The sequence below is a fragment of the Sitophilus oryzae genome, unplaced genomic scaffold (genome assembly GCF_002938485.1).
Source record: "Sitophilus oryzae breed Bouriz unplaced genomic scaffold, Soryzae_2.0 scaffold_576_pilon_pilon, whole genome shotgun sequence".
Lineage (NCBI taxonomy): Eukaryota > Metazoa > Arthropoda > Insecta > Coleoptera > Curculionidae > Sitophilus > Sitophilus oryzae.
In genome coordinates, this window is record NW_022147169.1 from 1,727,100 (window position 1) to 1,744,280 (window position 17,181).

Sequence of the window (17,181 nt, forward strand, 5' to 3'; positions counted from 1 at the left end):
TGAACATACATACATAGAGTTACACAAAGTTAGAAAAAAAAGAATAATAATTTATTAATAAATAATAATATATAGTATTAGTAATTAATAAGAATTAATTTATAATTAATTCTTATTGGAAAAAAATCTATCATTGTTCAATCTATCTAAAAAACAAGCCAAGCAAAAAAAAATCACAATAAAAAAAGAAAGTAAAATATAAAAATACGATTTTACTTTATTATTGTAAAACATACGAAAACATTCCAAACAAATCACAATAACCGTTAATCACTTTTAATATAGAGACCCAAACATTTCTTATCATTATCAAAAATATCTAAAAAAACAAAGAAATCAGAATAGAAAACTGAACAATAAACTTATAAATAAATGAACAACCTATAAATAAAATAAAAAGAAATCGTTCTTAAAAAATACACACTATTTACGCATACATTGAAAAGTATAAAGTAATAATAATTAACTAAACACAGCTATGTTTTTTATCACTTATAATAATAATTTATTTTATTTAATAATAATGAGACCTAATAAATGTATCTCCAAAACTACAGAAATCATAACTGAAAAAATAACTATAAATAAAATTTAATTATTTAATAACTATCTTCAAAACGTACCATACTACAAATCACACTAACAAAAACAACACACACAAAAATACATTCATTCACAACTCGTACATTAAAAGACAAGACACGAATACTACACGCAACAAAAACCAAACACACATCACACACCAACAGAACGGCGATGGTCAGCATTTAATACGTCACAACGTCCTAGTTCTTCGCCAGCCAGCGCTGGCATCGCTCTCACCCCTACATCCACTCCAGACCACCCCCTACTTTCTTTCCTACCCCTCCTCCCACACGGCACCCCCTCTTTTAGGAGGGGATGCCCCGCTTTGAAAAAAACGCGCGTCTTGATTTTTTCCGACCCCCTTTTACACTTTTTAAGCGGAGTGGGAGAGCGCGGAGTCGTTCCTTAAACCACGCTCATGCGCGATGGCTTCAAGATTCTGGTCTAAGGATCTCCGCTCTCGCTTCGGTACGCGCGTCTTGCGTAGCGTTGTCTTCGTTGCATCCCTTAGATGTTCTCTCTTGGAAATATTAGAAGATCGTATAAGGGTTTCTCTCTTCAGACGCGTCATGCTTCCTTGTCGCGAACGTTGTTCTTGGATAAGGCCGTCTCTGTTTGTCGGGGGAGATGTTAGCGAGCGCGTATATTCTTAGTATTCGACGGGTAAATTCAGGAGATGGTAGTCTTTCGTGTCTTTAGGCGTCGCGACGCTGTCTTAGTTATCGGCGACGCTTCTTGAAGGAACGACGCGAATACCGACGCCGCACCGTGGAAATTTTCCGGGAAAATTTCATATCTTTTCTGTAAGACCTTCGAAGAATTTTCTTAAGCAGTGTTAAGTAATCATTTAATTTTTTCTATCTCTCTCTGTATACTAAACGGGCAGTTTTTTTCGGAAAAAAGTTTTAAATAAATTTTTTGGTGCGCGAAATAACTGTTGGAACTTTTTGGTGCGCTATACACAGCGACTTAAGGGAAGTTTTGGTTAATCTTCTCTACTCTTGTGCAATATATTTGTTGAGTACCTGTTTCCAGTTGTTGTTTAAACTCATTTTAAGTCATGTGAGTAGTTTATAATTGTTTACGTTTTTGTACAGAGTGTTTTCGAGGGTATTTAAAGTGTAAAATAACGGTAAACAATACAAAAAACAATTTTATAATTATCCTTAAACACTTAAAATATCCTTGAAAACACTGTAAACCATGGGTTATAACTTACTAAAGTTTCCACAAAAGTAAACATACAAAAATAATTTTATAAAATCTGGTTTTTAAAACTATGTATCTTTATTTAATTTTTTATAAAAATTATTCGTTTGGTACTGTAATTTTTTCAAACTAGTTTAATTATGTTTTAATTCTCTCAATTATAACTTTCATAATATTGGTTAAAAACTACCAGAAAATATTTGGAGATTTTTCTCAAAAAGTTAGAAATTAAATCTATCTTTTTACTTGAAAATTTGATGTAAATAAATCAACAAATATTTTATTTTTTTGAATTCCATTTTCTCAATTTTGAAGTCTACTTTTTAATTTTTTTATGAAATAATTATAGATAAAAATTATAGGTTCTTAAAATATGTTATGGACTTATAGATCTATTTTATTCTTTAATAATTTTTAAAATATTTACGAAAACATTGAAGAAAAATAAAACATAAATTTAATTTCAGTCAAATATTAATAAATTATGTATAATATTTAGTTTGAGTCACTTTCAATAAAATAATTATTTTAATTTTTCATTTTTTTATCGTTAATAAATAAGACTTTGTAGCTAAATAAAAATTTTTGAGTATACATCAGATCTTAAAACCTTAAAATAAATACATATATAACAACTATTTTTAACTATATTTTCGGGAAAAATTACTTTTTATAATTAGTAAAAAAACACATATCCTTACTAAAATACATTCAAAACTCTTTGAAAATACTTTTTTAAATATTATATTCTAAACTTATTTTGTCAATGAGTAAGGTTATAATATTAAAACAATTACAATTAATTAATCAAATTCACATACCTAAACTTTTGTACAGCATATTTCAGTTACTATGTTATTAAATTAACTTGACATCTCTAAATATATTTTGTAAACTTATAACAAGACATGTTAACTTTGCCAAAAATTTTTCATTTTGATGGAAATTTCAACCAAGTATTTTAATGAAATCTGGATTTTTTTTGAAATATAAATAATTATAAATAATAAAACTAAATATGTGCTAATATAATATCGTTAATAGTTTTATTGAAGATACAGTAATATATTTTTTTTCTAAATATTTAATTGAGAAAAGTAATGTAGCTTGGTTTATATATTATATTTTATTAAGCAGTTTTACTTATTTTGAATTTATTATTTATATCAAGATTTTTGTGATTTTTTCAATACTCTATATTGTTTAAAAATAGACTGAAACAAAAAAAAAATTATAGTAAAAAGAAGACCACTAACTAAAATACCAAAAATAAAGATTAATAATTAAATTAATATTTTTGTTGAAATTTTGTTTATTTCCTGATTTTAACTGTTTTAAACTTTAATAAAACTTATACTTAATACAAATGTATTATCAAGTTCTTTGTTAATGTTTTTTTAATCTATTATTTACTACTTTAGAAACTCAGAGAACTGTGTTTTATTAATTACTTCTATACCTATTTGGTGGGTTCATTTCTCGAAAACACCGGGGGTATTTAGCCACTGCTAGAAAAATATAGAATTAAATTTAAAAAAATTGTACCAGTTTCATAAAATTATTTTTTGTACCAATTTCAAAAAAAAATATTTTTTGTACCAGTTTCAAAAAAAATTGTACCAGTTTCAAAAAATGGTTTTTTTAAACCAGTTCGTCAGCGGTTTACAGACAAAATAGTTTAACGTTTCAGGAGGTACATCTTCTGTCGTCAGAAACATATATCAAAAAGAAAATAGTAAAAAAACTATTTAAAGTGTGTGAATATAACTATTCAAGATCATTTTAGTTGTTTTTTAGTAAATACGTCCATTAAAAACCGCTGAGGTTCTGTTAAAATGATTAAAATCATCTGCATTATCAATATCTAGAATAATCTCTGTTATAGATAACACTTCGAAGTAAAATACTGTATATTTCAATTAAACACAAATAACTTACGTGTCATATACCGTCCGATCGAAAAAAAACGGCGTCAAAGACGGCTGGGAAATGACAATCGGTGGTAATTTTGACGAGGCCAATCTCTATAGACGTCATTTATTAAAAATCGACATAAAACTTGTCAAAAATTAATACTAATTATAGAAAGATTAAAAGAGTTAAAAGAAGTTATGTTTTCTCGAATTTTAAACTACCTACACCATTTAAAAATCATTTTTACTGAGTATAAAAATATATTACAACCTTCTTAAGCCTCATTTAAAAAATGAAGAACAGTAGGGGCCCAGTACATAACATCTAGAGATTGACCTCGCAAAATTATAATCGATTGTCAATCCCCAGCCGTCTTTGACGCCGTTTTGTTTTCGATCGTATGGTAGTTTGTTTAAATTTAGATAAACTAAAAGAATATTCTCTAATATACGCATATGTTATGTAAATTAAATGTTTTTTTTTATTTTAAGTTATTTTTTTATTTTTTTTACTTATAATTGCTTTATTTCAGATCCAATCCAGAAACCAGACACGCAGAAAAGGACAGACTCATCAACCAACCTTTTCTACCGTCTACTACCGAAAACTAAAGTTCCTACAAAACAAATCCAATACGACCATACAAAAACGTCAAACCGCGACGTTTTTGCCACTTGCCATATCTCAAAGAATCGATACTAACAATTTTTTGGGGAAAAATCGTTCACGCTGTTCTTCCACGCACGTTGCTGTGAACGCTATTCACGGCAATCACTATTTCACGTAACCAGTCCGGAAAATATCAGCCAAAATTTTCACCACGGAGGAACAGAACATTCTCAACAACCTCAAAGTCGAACATGAGAACCTAGTAGCAAAATGGTTGCAAAACTCTTTTAAACTCCAAGAGAATGCAGCTCTGGATCTAAGGTCTACCCCACTGCAACCCTTGCAGATACAAAGTCCTCAGATGACTGAAGTCAACAACCGACCCGTTTTCAAGATGAACAATGACTTCTGGAACCAGGCTCGAGGTCCGCCTCAGAACATGCCTCAGAACCTTAGCAATTCCAATCAGAACTCTCCGGTTCCGGGGAGTACTAACTCGATGCCAGCGCATTCGCCGTCTCAGCAATCGAATTCGAGTCAGATTCACGTTATAACGCCGGGAGCGTTGGCTTTGCAACAGGCTCAGAACAGCGCGGCGGCTCAGAATGCTGCGGCTGCGCAGAACCAGGCTAATCCGGGCCAGCAGAACGCGATGAACGCGCAGCAGCAAGGGCCGAATAGTCAGAATCACGCGCAGCAAGGCGGGCAACAGAACGCGCAGCAGCAACAACAGCAGCAGAACGCACAGAATAATGTACAGGGGCCTCAGCTCACACCTACGGGTAAGAAAAATTTCGTTTTGTTTAATTAAAATTATTATATTAGTAATTTCAATGAGCTAAGTAAATGTTTTTTTTTAATTGCTAAAATTACAGTCTACTTCAAAAGCAAATATCTCCCATAAAAATAAAGATATCGTGATGAATCAAAAAACAAACTATAGAAAAAAGATACATCTTGATGATACTGTGGTCTTTAAGTCCCATGCTTTATCAATTCGTTCCACAGGGCGTTTCAAACTTTCGCCAAAATAAAAACATTATGTTTTCCCTTGTATAATAGACAGACGGGGAGTTTAATTTTTATTCTGAAAGTAGGATTAAAAAGACCAATAATTTAGCTTGAAATTGCTTAAAAAATCATGAAAATCGGCCCACTAGAACAAAATTTATTTAAGTTTAAAGTACACGATTTTTCCTAATTGAGTTTTTTAATTGCTAAAATTGCCGTATTTTGTTACAATCTACTTGAAAAGCTAAATATCTCATATAAAAATTAAGTTATCGTGATGAATCAAAAATAAAACTATAGAAAAAAGATGCATCTTGATGACAAAGTGGTCTTTATATCCCTTACTGTATTAAAACGTTCCACAGGGTGTCTCAAACTTTCTCCGAAATAACAACATTATGTTTTCCCTCGTATAATATACAGATGGTGAATTTAATTTTTAATTTGAAAATAAGGTTAAAAAGACTAATAATTTAGCTACAATTTGCTTAAAAAAATCATCAAAATTGGCCCACTAGAACAAAATTTATTTATATTTAAAGTATATGATTTTTTTAATTGAATTTTTTAATTGCCAAAATTGCCGTATTTTGTTACAGTCTGCTTCAAAAGCAAATATATCCCATAAAAATAAAGATATCGTGAAGAATAAAAAAACAAACTATAGAAAAAAGTTACATCTTGATGAAAAAGTGATCTTTAAGGCCCTTACTTGATCAATCTGTTCCACAGGGCGTTTGAAACTTTCGTCAAAATAAGAACATTATATTTTCCCCCGTATAATAGACAGATGGGGAGTTTAATTTTTATTCTGAAAGTAGGGTTAAAAAGACCAATCATTTAGCTACAAATTGCTTAAAAATCATCAAAATCGGCTCACTAGATCAAAATTTATTAAACTTTATCAATCCGTTCCACAGAGTGTTTCAAACTTTTGCCAAAATAAGAACATTATGTTTTCCCTCGTATAATAGACAGATAGGGAGTTTAATTCTGAAAATAGTGTTTAAAAGAGCAGTAATTTAGCTACAAATTGCTTAAAAAATCATCAAAATGGGCCTACTAGATCAAAATTTATTTAAGATTAAAAAGTACATGATTTTTATTTTTTTTTCCAGGAGTTTCTTGTTTTCCCGATGGTCAAATGGGTGGGGCTCCTGGTCCACAGGCCAACGGTCAAGGTCCACCTCAAAATTCCAACCAAAACCCACAACTGGGCAGTCCAAACCCCAGCCACATGAGCAGTCCAACGCCTCAATCAGGCCATGGTCATCCCTTTGGTCAGCATAACATGATGGGCCAACCGTTTGGCAGCGGATCGAACAGTCCCGACAAACTAATGACAGAAAAATTAGTTAGCGAGTTACAGGTAGGGTATTTTTATAGTTTTTTTAGGTGTGTAGATTGGTGTAGTGATTGTATGGTGTGTACTTTTTCTAAAATGTAACTTTTTTTTGTTAAATTGTGAACCCCTAAAGTATTGAACATGTTCCGCCACTGTTATGACAGTTATAACATTATTTTTCACAGTATATTCTTGCCAGGTCCATGCAGTGAAGTTTTTTATTCAATACATTGTTTCAACCTAATTTGTTAGTTTTATTTTTGTATTATATTTTGATTTATTATTATTTATATTAATTTATCTCTCAAAACATTAATTTGTAACACAAAAAATTAGATACACTCATTATAAGAATACGTATATATACTCGAAGATAATAACAAAGAGTTATGTTATTAGCCTTTTAAAAGTAACTAATTCATTATTAGTATATGTAAAATATGAATAGAAAACAAAAGGAAATTAAAATTTACCCTTTCTGTAAACGTTTTATCCACACATGGTACCGTCTTAAAGGTACCATGAAGTGCGTGTTTGCCGTATGGTGTGTACCTGACGTAGGGTGATGACCGGCTATAATTAAGAGATTTTTTTTGGTAAATTTGGCATGAATAATGACAGGTTAGAGATAATTGTCAAATTTAAACGCTACTATTTGTGTAACCGGCCTGAAAATGACGTTATATCACGGTTTTTTTTTGGATTAAAGAGTTTAGGTAAAGATTTTAAGTTAATATTTGTTTAATAAATATAAATAAAATATATTTTTGTTAAAAATCGATGAGAGGAATTATTGAAATAGCTTGTAGCTTCCTGTGTTGCTTAAATATGACTTGAGTTGAGTGATGTCACTTTTTTGTTCTGGGAAAATTTTGGAAAATGGTTATTCAAAAGTCTATATATTCCAAATCTATATAAAATTTCCTACAAATCCTGATATTTTCATATTTTTATGACTATGTTAACTATTTTTCTAAGGCCTTTGAAAATTTGTAAAAAAATGTTCAAAAATTGGGCATGCAAATGTTCAAATGTTCAAAAAATAAATTTTCTTACAAAACCAAGGTACCTAAGCCTTCAGAGGTGTACATATTCTGAATCTAAATAAAATTTCCTACAAATTCTGGTATTTTCATAATTTTATAACTTTGTTTACTATTTTTCTAAGGCCTTTGAAATTGTATAAAAAAATATTCAAAAATTGGACAATTAAAAAAAATAGCTCAAAAACAAGGGCTCAAAAAATTAATTTTCTCACAAAATCAACATATCTAAGACATGAAAGGTGTATATATTCTGAATCTACATAAAATTTCCTACAAATCCTGATATTTTTATAATTTTACGACTATGTTTACTATTTTTCTAAGGCCTTTGAAAATGTATAAAAAAAATATTCACAAATTGGGCATTTAAAAAAATAGCTCAAAAACAAGGTTTCAAAAAAATTATTTTCTCTCAAAATCAAGATATCTAAGACATGATAGGTGTATATATTCTCAAACTACATAAAATTTCCTATAAATTTTGATATTTTCATAATTCTATATGAGATGTGTAAACATGAAAAAGCTTTGAAAATGTCAAAATTTTTTATTGAAAAATGGACATATTTTCGTCTTTTTTCAATACCATCACAGTTTTTATTAACACAGGATATTACAAAAGTATTTCATAATTTCCCTACTGTATTATATCGTAGTAATTTAAATTTACCAATCTTTAAAACTAATTCAATAAGTTTTGAATAATTTAATCTTTGCAAAACTACTTCAAATTCACTAAAAATACCTCTTAAAAATATTCTATGTTTAAATCTGAACACTTTTTGTAATACGAATTAATTCTAAATTATAATTATTTTAATTAAACAACTCGTTTCTATAAAGCTTAAGCAATAAATCAATCAACAAAAGCAACAAATATTCTGTATCGATAGTTGTAGACCTTAAACGAATAAAAATATTGTATAAACGAATATTTTTAAATCGAATAAAAGGAAAATAAGACACCTTACGCCATCTATGTGGCGACGCTTTAAACTAGACGCTCCGGCGTCGTTTTTTAATTATCGGCGTCTCACTTAGGCGTCGGTAGTGAAGCTATGAAGACGCTCTTTTAAACTTTTGAATTATTTCGTAAAAACCGCCAAATTTTACTGTTTTTCATATATTTTTATTATCACCTGTTTTATGAAGGGTAGTTTTTAGAAATAAATGTGTTTTTTTCTTCTTTTCTTCTTCTAAAAAAGTTAAAAAAAAAAATTATAAATGATATAGAAAAGAAATTATTAAATCTTATTAAATAAGTACAAATTATTGTGAATATTACGATGGGACCAGCTTGAGAAACACTCAACAATGAAAAATAATAACGTCGATAATTTTTTAATTTTTTACATATTATGGTAGCAAATAATAATTGCCAACTATTAGCATATTTAGCCATGGGTATTAACTCTTGCTAAAATGGCTTCCCTCATTCTGGTTTTATAGTATTCTTCATTCAAATTGCCCAAGCGTAAAATTACCATGTCTTGGAGATATTTTTACACTCTCTAAGTAGGCAATTTTTAATTGCCAATAGCCATTTTGTTTTATGCGTTTTTTCTTCACTTTATTTTTACATCAAAATGGCTTCTTCATATTAATATCTAATTATAGAATACAATATTGTTTGATTTCTTTATTACTATAACCGTTAAAAATGCAATAAAAACCTTGAGGGTCTTGATTCTGTATGTTTTTATTTATCTATAAAGACTTTAAAGTCAATTAAAAAACACATAAACTTTTAAGTTTTTATTTTTATTGGATTTTGTTTAATTATTGTCTTTTTTTTCTTGATGTTTGTTTTTGTGTGATTGTTTCTAGCATGTGTGTTGTTGATTTTAGGTTGGTGTATCGTTGTTGGAAACATTTGAACCAAATTTGAACAATTTTCGATTTTTTTTTAAATTAAAACCGAACAAGTAACAATGCTAAACCAGGCAAATGCTAACGTACCTTAAGTGGTCATCCAGTAATTTTCCATAATCCACCAACAATCCACTTTTTAAACACAAAATTCACTGACTTCCTCAGAAGTGAAGAAATTGTTTTTCTTTCAATCCAGGTTTTCTTAACATAGTTAATCAGATTAACCTATAGAAGATAAATAAACTTACGTGCATAGAAATCGGCCCACTGTGAACTTTTGGTTTTAACTGTGTCTTTTAGAATCTATTTATCAGACAAGTAAAAAATATGAGCTGTTTCAAAGACAATTTGACATGCTTTAATAGGAGCATAAATTTATCCAGGGTACTTATCGTTTATATGCGTACCAACGGGTAAACAAATAAAAGGTATTATTATGTGTTGTGGTGACAATAAGAATAACAAACTTGTCAAATATTGCAATTACTACTTTTGTAATCGAAATTTTCACATTGTTCTTTTATTCTTTGATTAGTTGTGTCATTGTTTGATTAGTGTTTCAATTTAATGCATACATCACCGGAAAAAGCCGCGCAAATAATCGCTTTAATCGAAAATGGACTTAAACAGAGAGCTGTAGCTCGCCAACTACATATGACACGCGGAGCGGTTCGAAGAGTGTGTGACCGATATGAGGAGACTCGATCCTTTCGTAGTCGATCTGGAACTGGTAGAAAGAGATATACAACGGATCGTGATAACCGCTTTATTGTGTCAACAATGTTAAGAAATCGGCGTCTTAATGCTATTCAGGTGCAGCAACAGCTCCGTGAAACACGAGGAGTGACTATTAGTCAGTGGACAGTAAGACGAAGATTGAAGGAAAGTAACATGACCCCCAAAACACCCGCAATTGGTCCAAAACTTACCCCAGCTCATCGTCAAGCACGCTTGCGTTTTGAACTAGAACATCTGAATTAAACACTAGAACACAATGGGAATCTATTTTATTCTCAGATGAGACCAGGATATGCCTCTATGGTAGCGACCAAAGAAGAAAAGTGTACCGGAGGCCAGGTGAGCGATTCGCAGATGCTGCATTGAGGAGCGGATTGCTTATGGAGGTGGTTCCTGCATGATCTGGGATGTAATTTCTATAACTGCGGGAACCGACCCAGTTTTCATCTGTTGGGGCGACCGTCGGTACGGAAGAGGAGGTTTAACTGGTGCTAGGTATATTGAGGAGTTTTTAGCAGTTCATGTGGTACCTTACGTCGACTACATTAGAAACGAATTCACATTTATGCATGATAATGCGAGGACACACACATCAAGAATCGTACACGATTACATTTCAGAAGTCGGATTTCGGGTTATGGAATGGCCAGCATGCAGTCCAGACTTAAACCCGATAGAACATATATGGGATGAGCTAAAACGAAGAATTCGTACTAGACGAAGAGCCCCAACTTCTATCCCAGAGCTCATTGTTGCAGTAGAGGAAGAGTGGCTTAACATCCCACAAGAAACAATATCAAATTTGATCGAATCTATGCCAAATTGTATGAGAGATGTTGTTAGAGCAAGAGGGGTATAAAAAACGATAATTTGTTTCATGCATTAATTTAATAATTTTAATCCAAAGAAACCACAAAATACAAATTAATATCTCTAAACTCTTTTTAAAGAATATGAAATTGTCTTTCAAACAGCATGTATTTTTTCTTAATCTGACAAATAGGTCATAAAAAATATACAGTTAATTTCAAAAGTTTGCCTTGGGCCGATTTCTATGCACGCAAGTGTATATGTATATACCGGGTGCGTCTCAAAAGTGGCTCGCCCCTATAATTTTTTTAATTTTTCAGATAAAAAAATAAGATTTGGCATGTTAGTGTATGATATAAATTAGGATTGATTGTCGTATTCAATTGTTTTTGGTCACTTCCTGTTTCACCGGAAATGACTACAACTTTTGATAATTTTTAAATGGCACCCTCAGAATATTTTTGCTTTATTCGATAGAAAATGACACTCTGGATTTGTCAACTTTTGACATTTTCGCATATGGTTTATTTGAAATTGTAACATGCCGTTCATAACGACAATTTGACTCGAAATACCAAGGGTGTGGTACCAAATTATTCGTAAAAAATGCTTTTTCCAAATATGCTAATGAGCCACCCATGTTCCCTTTGAAAAAATTGAGATATGATTAAAAATACGATTTGGGCATACGATCTTTTAACGGACCAGGAGAAGACACGAAAAACATTAGACGATCAAATCTATTTTTTCAAGGCTCCTTGATTAAAAATTAGTGTTTTTAACACAGCCGTGGCACTCTAGAATGAAATTTAAAATACGATTTTTTTAAACGAAAATGTCAAAAGTTGATATGTGATATGTCATTCTATTCAGAGTGTCATTTTCTATCGAATAAAGTAGAAATATACCGAGGGTACTATTTAAAAATCAAAAATTGTAGTCCTTTCCGATGAAACAGGAAGTGACCAAAAACAATTAAATACGTGAATCAATCCTAATTTATGTCATATACTAACATACCAAATATCGTTTTTTTTTATCTGAAAAAATAAAAAAGTTTTAGGGATGAGCCGCTTTTGAGACGCACCCGGTATAAACAGGGTACTACAATTTTCGAGGTACGACCATTGCTCGGTAACTATAATAAATAGGAACATGGTTAAATTGGGGCGAAATTGCCGCTCTGGGATGTTCACCAAAATGCCATCAAAAAAGTTTTAAAATTTGAAAAGGATTGCTAATTTTTTTCGAAAAAACGGATTTGAAAATCAATTTTATTTTTTCCTGTCGTTACTTTTTAGAAAATCCAAAAACTAATTGCACATTCTCAAGGCCAACTTATTTTTTTTTAAAAGACATGCACTTTTTATTTCAGGTTTTGAAAGAACTCGATCAATTTAGCTATGTTTGTATCTATTAAGTTTACCGAGATACTAAAATGCTCTTACCTCTAATTTGTAGCACCTTGTATACATAGGCAGATCTTTAAAAATCCTATTTATGACTTATCTGTAGAATTAATAGTTGCCAATATTTTGACAGTTCAAAATTTGCATGGGATTTCCTCTGTTTCCAACGACGCCGACGATACACCATCCGGTATATACTATCCTAGTACCGTACTAACAACCATACTAAACAGTCTCTTTTACCATTAACGCTGCCGGATTTTAATCAACTCCAACGGAACTCATCCGCCATTTCCGAGCGCACGCTTGAAGAGTGCTGGACCACGCTGCAGCGAGTGAGTTGGCTTCTTTTCAACCGTGTATAGTATCTGCCCACGCTTGGCTTCTACTCTAGATCCTTTTATTTTTACTAGTTTTTCTTTCGGTTCCTATTTTACATCACCTCAACCTTTAGATTTTTCTGTTTGAATGCCTATGTCATCAGATTTAACCAATTAGGTATTTTCTACTCTAAGATCCTTTTATTTTTACTAGTTTTTCTTTTGGTTCCTAATCTATATCACCTCATCTTTTAGATTTTTCTGTTTGAATGCCTATGTCGTCAGTTTTAAATTATTAGGTATTTTTTCGATCATACGGTATTAAGAATAAAAAAATATTGTTTTTAGGTAAATATCTTTGCATTAATCAGTAATAATACTCAACTCATATTAAGGACAGATTAAAAAAATCGAAATATTATCAAAAGGTAGGGATTATTGCCAATAGTTAAATTTTACACTGAGACAAAGAGTTTTATTATATCTCTAAATAGATTTTGACTATAATTTGAAAAAATCTACGAAATAGATATTTTTTTCTGGCAGATAAAAAGAATTTAGACTAAATATTTTTCAAATTCGCTAAATTTTATTATAAGTCGTCTGTTTGATATTTTCATATTGATAATAATGCAACCATTTTATTTTCGTACAACTTTATCGATTGCATGATTTATTTTTGTTAATCATCATTAAAAATCCCCTTATTATTTGCCAACAAATTATTTTTAGAAATTTTTAATACTATGCATGCAATTTTAAACATATAGATGTATTTTTATTATGATGTGCATATTGCCGAAATATATTTGATAAAATGTGACATTTGGGGTATTGGAAAAAATAATGTCAAATAATAATGGTAAGTATTTTTAAAAATTCAAAAGTTTGACACACGCACATAAACACAATTATTACAAATATGAACACATATAATATTATATATTATTTAATTTTTATGTAAATATCTTCTGAAATGGTTTATTTTATATTAATTAAGATAATTTTTAACGCAAAATGTATATAATAGAATTTTTTTTATTAAATAGATAAAATGATATAGATCTATACCGGATGCGTCATTTAATATCTAACTGAAAGAGTTTATATTATAAAAATACACCGTTAAACCTACGAAACTTTCTCTCAAACGTTCTTTCCCACCAAAACCTTGTCCCAAACGAAAAAAAACAGCCTCTTTAACAGATTCACCCGTTGTGCTAACAGGAAAAATTGGGTCGTACCGTTCAACAATTAAAAATATCTCCTGTGCACCCCGTACAATAGGATACAGACAAAAAATTAATTCTTTGTTTTCCTTTCTTATTATTTTCGAAGCTGCCTCCCTTGCCCGTGAGAATTAATATGAGATTTCACTTCCTCGTATCATCTGAGAGTCTTCTTAGCACGCCATGTTGCCAAATTTTATTTAGTCTTCGGTATAAGCATTGATAATGTATGATGATTAAATGTATAGAGGGTGAGTCTTAAATTAGTGCAAATATTTTTAAGGGTGGTATATTTCAGAGTTTTTTTTCGCGAAAAAACAATTTTGAATATTTGAAAAAATGTTTTTTTTAGTTAAACAAAATAATATTTCTTGATAATATGACTACATAGGTAGTAGAGTAAATTTACAAGAAAGAAACCCTAGAAATTCTCAAAATTTAAGCAAAAAATAATATTTTTTGGAAATTTTCACATCAGTAAAATGACTCGGTTATTTTGGACTTTTTTGGAAAACAGTAAAGAGAAAATATGTTTCCTTTATCGAGTTCTACCAGCCCTGAAAGTATAAGCACTTATTTAAAACCCACCCTGTATATACAGGGTGTCCCACTTAAGATGGATACAAGCCAATATCTTGATTTTTTGTTGAGCGATCTTTTTCATTTTTGGCAGGAGGATGTATGGCTATAAGACGTACATTTTGCCCAGGGTAAGAAATGCGATACCTCATAGACGTATGTTTTAATGGGGTTTGATATTTTTCGAGTCAAGAGTAAACTACCCTTAGGACAGTATTTATTTCAAATCTGATAAATTATATTGAATCCCCCTTGCCTAAGATACTTAATTTCTAATTTTGATAAATATTGATACAGGGTGCGTCATTAAAATAAGACATTTTTATTTTTATTATTATTTTTTTTAGTACTTACGACGCCACTGGGTAAACAACAGGTTTATTATCAATAATGCAATAATTATAACCAATTATCAATTAATAATCGGTTTAAATTTTCAGATAACTTCCATAATAATTAAGATACGATACAAAAAAACTAAATATTTTCAATTTATTTTGTTTACTTTAAAAAATTGTTTTTTAAGTTTGTTAATACAAATTCTTACCCTGGGCAAAATGTCCGTCTTAAAGATATTGGCTTTTATCCCTCTTAAGTGGGACACCCTGTATAAATGAAATGTTCTATAGTTAAAACTTGAAACCATAGAATAAATATTTATTGAAAACATAGAATAAACATTCTCTTACTAAGCATAATTTATAATAAAATGATCTTCTACTTCGCTGAGTGACTTGACTATATTACTATTACTATATTACTCTTACTATATTACTCTTACTATATTACTATTACTATATTACTATTACTATATTACTATTACTATATTACTATTACTATATTACTATTACTATATTACTATTACTATATTACTATTACTATATTACTATTACTATATTACTATTACTATATTACTATTACTATATTACTATTACTATATTACTATTACTATATTACTATTACTATATTACTATTACTATATTACTATTACAATATTACTGAATCAGAATCATTCTCACATTAGAGGGTAGTTACTTATTAGAAATCTTATCAGATAGTCAAGCAGCCCTAAGTACGATCAACCCAGTAACCATCAATTCGAAGTTGCCCAAAGAGAATCTGAACAAATTAGGCCAACAATAAAACTCCTACTCTTGGTGTCAGCACACCAAGGGATAGAGGGTAATGAAAAAACAAACGATTTAAGAGAAGTGAACAAACACTCTACTAACGAAGCAATTCCCATGTCAAGCTTTTCTACTAATGAGTGAAATTATCTTAAAATATATAATCTAGCTGATCCTGAATATTTTTATAAAAGCTCAGATGTGGATATTCTTTTGGGCGTTGAGATGTTTTCGCAGATCTTTCCACCAGGTTTTCAAAAATGTAAAAGTGGTGTATCTTGTGCTATTAATGCCACTCTGGGGTGGATTCTATTTGGTTCAATTAATGCAATCTCAAATGCATCAGTGATAAAGTATGTTACTACCCTTGATCCATCCTTGAATGATTCTATTAAAAAATTCTGGATGGTAGAATTATAGTATATACACAGAAAGTAGTTCTTTGCCGGAAGAAAATACTTTTGAACAAACTTTCTCTAAGAATGTGACTCGTTTTCCTTGATTTAACAATCTTCATATTGTCTTCTCAATGAACACCCCAGTAGAATGAACTTGTGTCTAGCCCTAGCAGGCAACTATTAGCCCGACCAATCACGTTAGAGTTTTTGACAAACACAAATGACTTAACACACTCCAAATAACCACGCTAACCAACCTGATTGGTCAAGCTTAATAGTTGACTGCTAGGGCTAGACACTTCTGTAGAATGAAGCTAACACAGAACTCCTCATGACTAAGTGAGCTGAGACGACAACCACAATCTGGCGAGTTCGAAAATCTGACAGAAAATATTTGGGAGAGTGCAACTACTCTTTTCCTTCTACTATGCTTAGATCGTAGCATATCCGTCTCAGATACTGGCTTTCGTCGAAGCATTGCGACTGTATGATGAGTTATAACTCCAGAAAGGATTACATAATCTATACTAATATATAAAATCCTTAAGTGACTGACATACCGATTAATCACGATCCTGCTCAAACCACTCAACGTAAGAAGTTCAATTTAGTCATACAGGTTGATTCTAGGGTGTAGAGGTTCGATAAGAAAGGATTTTTCGAAATTCCAGTTCCAAGGGGGTGAAACCACCCCTCAAATATTACAATATTTTTTATTAAAAAACCGTCCAGTCTCCGAAAAAACGCTTAAACACGTATATTTTATTTTGTTTTTTTTACATATTTTAAGATTTTTAAAAAATGTATACAGGGTGTTTCGAAAAGTCTGGTCATTGATTAATCACGATCCTGCTTAAAGCGCTTGACGTAAAAAGCTGATTTTTGGAAAACGGATTGACTTTAGGGTGTAAAGGTTCGATAAGAAGGGATTTTTCGAAATTCGAATTCTAAGGGGATGAAACCACCCCTCAAATATTAGA

General features: G+C 30.7%; 1 protein-coding gene across 1 annotated transcript in view; it reads left to right on the forward strand.

The window, feature by feature from the left end:
• Positions 1 to 608: 608 nt before the first annotated feature.
• The window catches only part of LOC115887534, a 218,945-nt gene continuing 202,372 nt past the window's right edge, over positions 609 to 17,181 (forward strand). Inside the window, exons 1-3 of the mRNA XM_030906995.1 lie at positions 609 to 1,647; positions 4,241 to 5,099; positions 6,447 to 6,697. Coding sequence (XP_030762855.1) covers positions 4,679 to 5,099; positions 6,447 to 6,697 — 672 coding nt within the window. The 5' untranslated portion in view covers positions 609 to 1,647; positions 4,241 to 4,678. The remainder of the gene's footprint in view (positions 1,648 to 4,240; positions 5,100 to 6,446; positions 6,698 to 17,181) is intronic.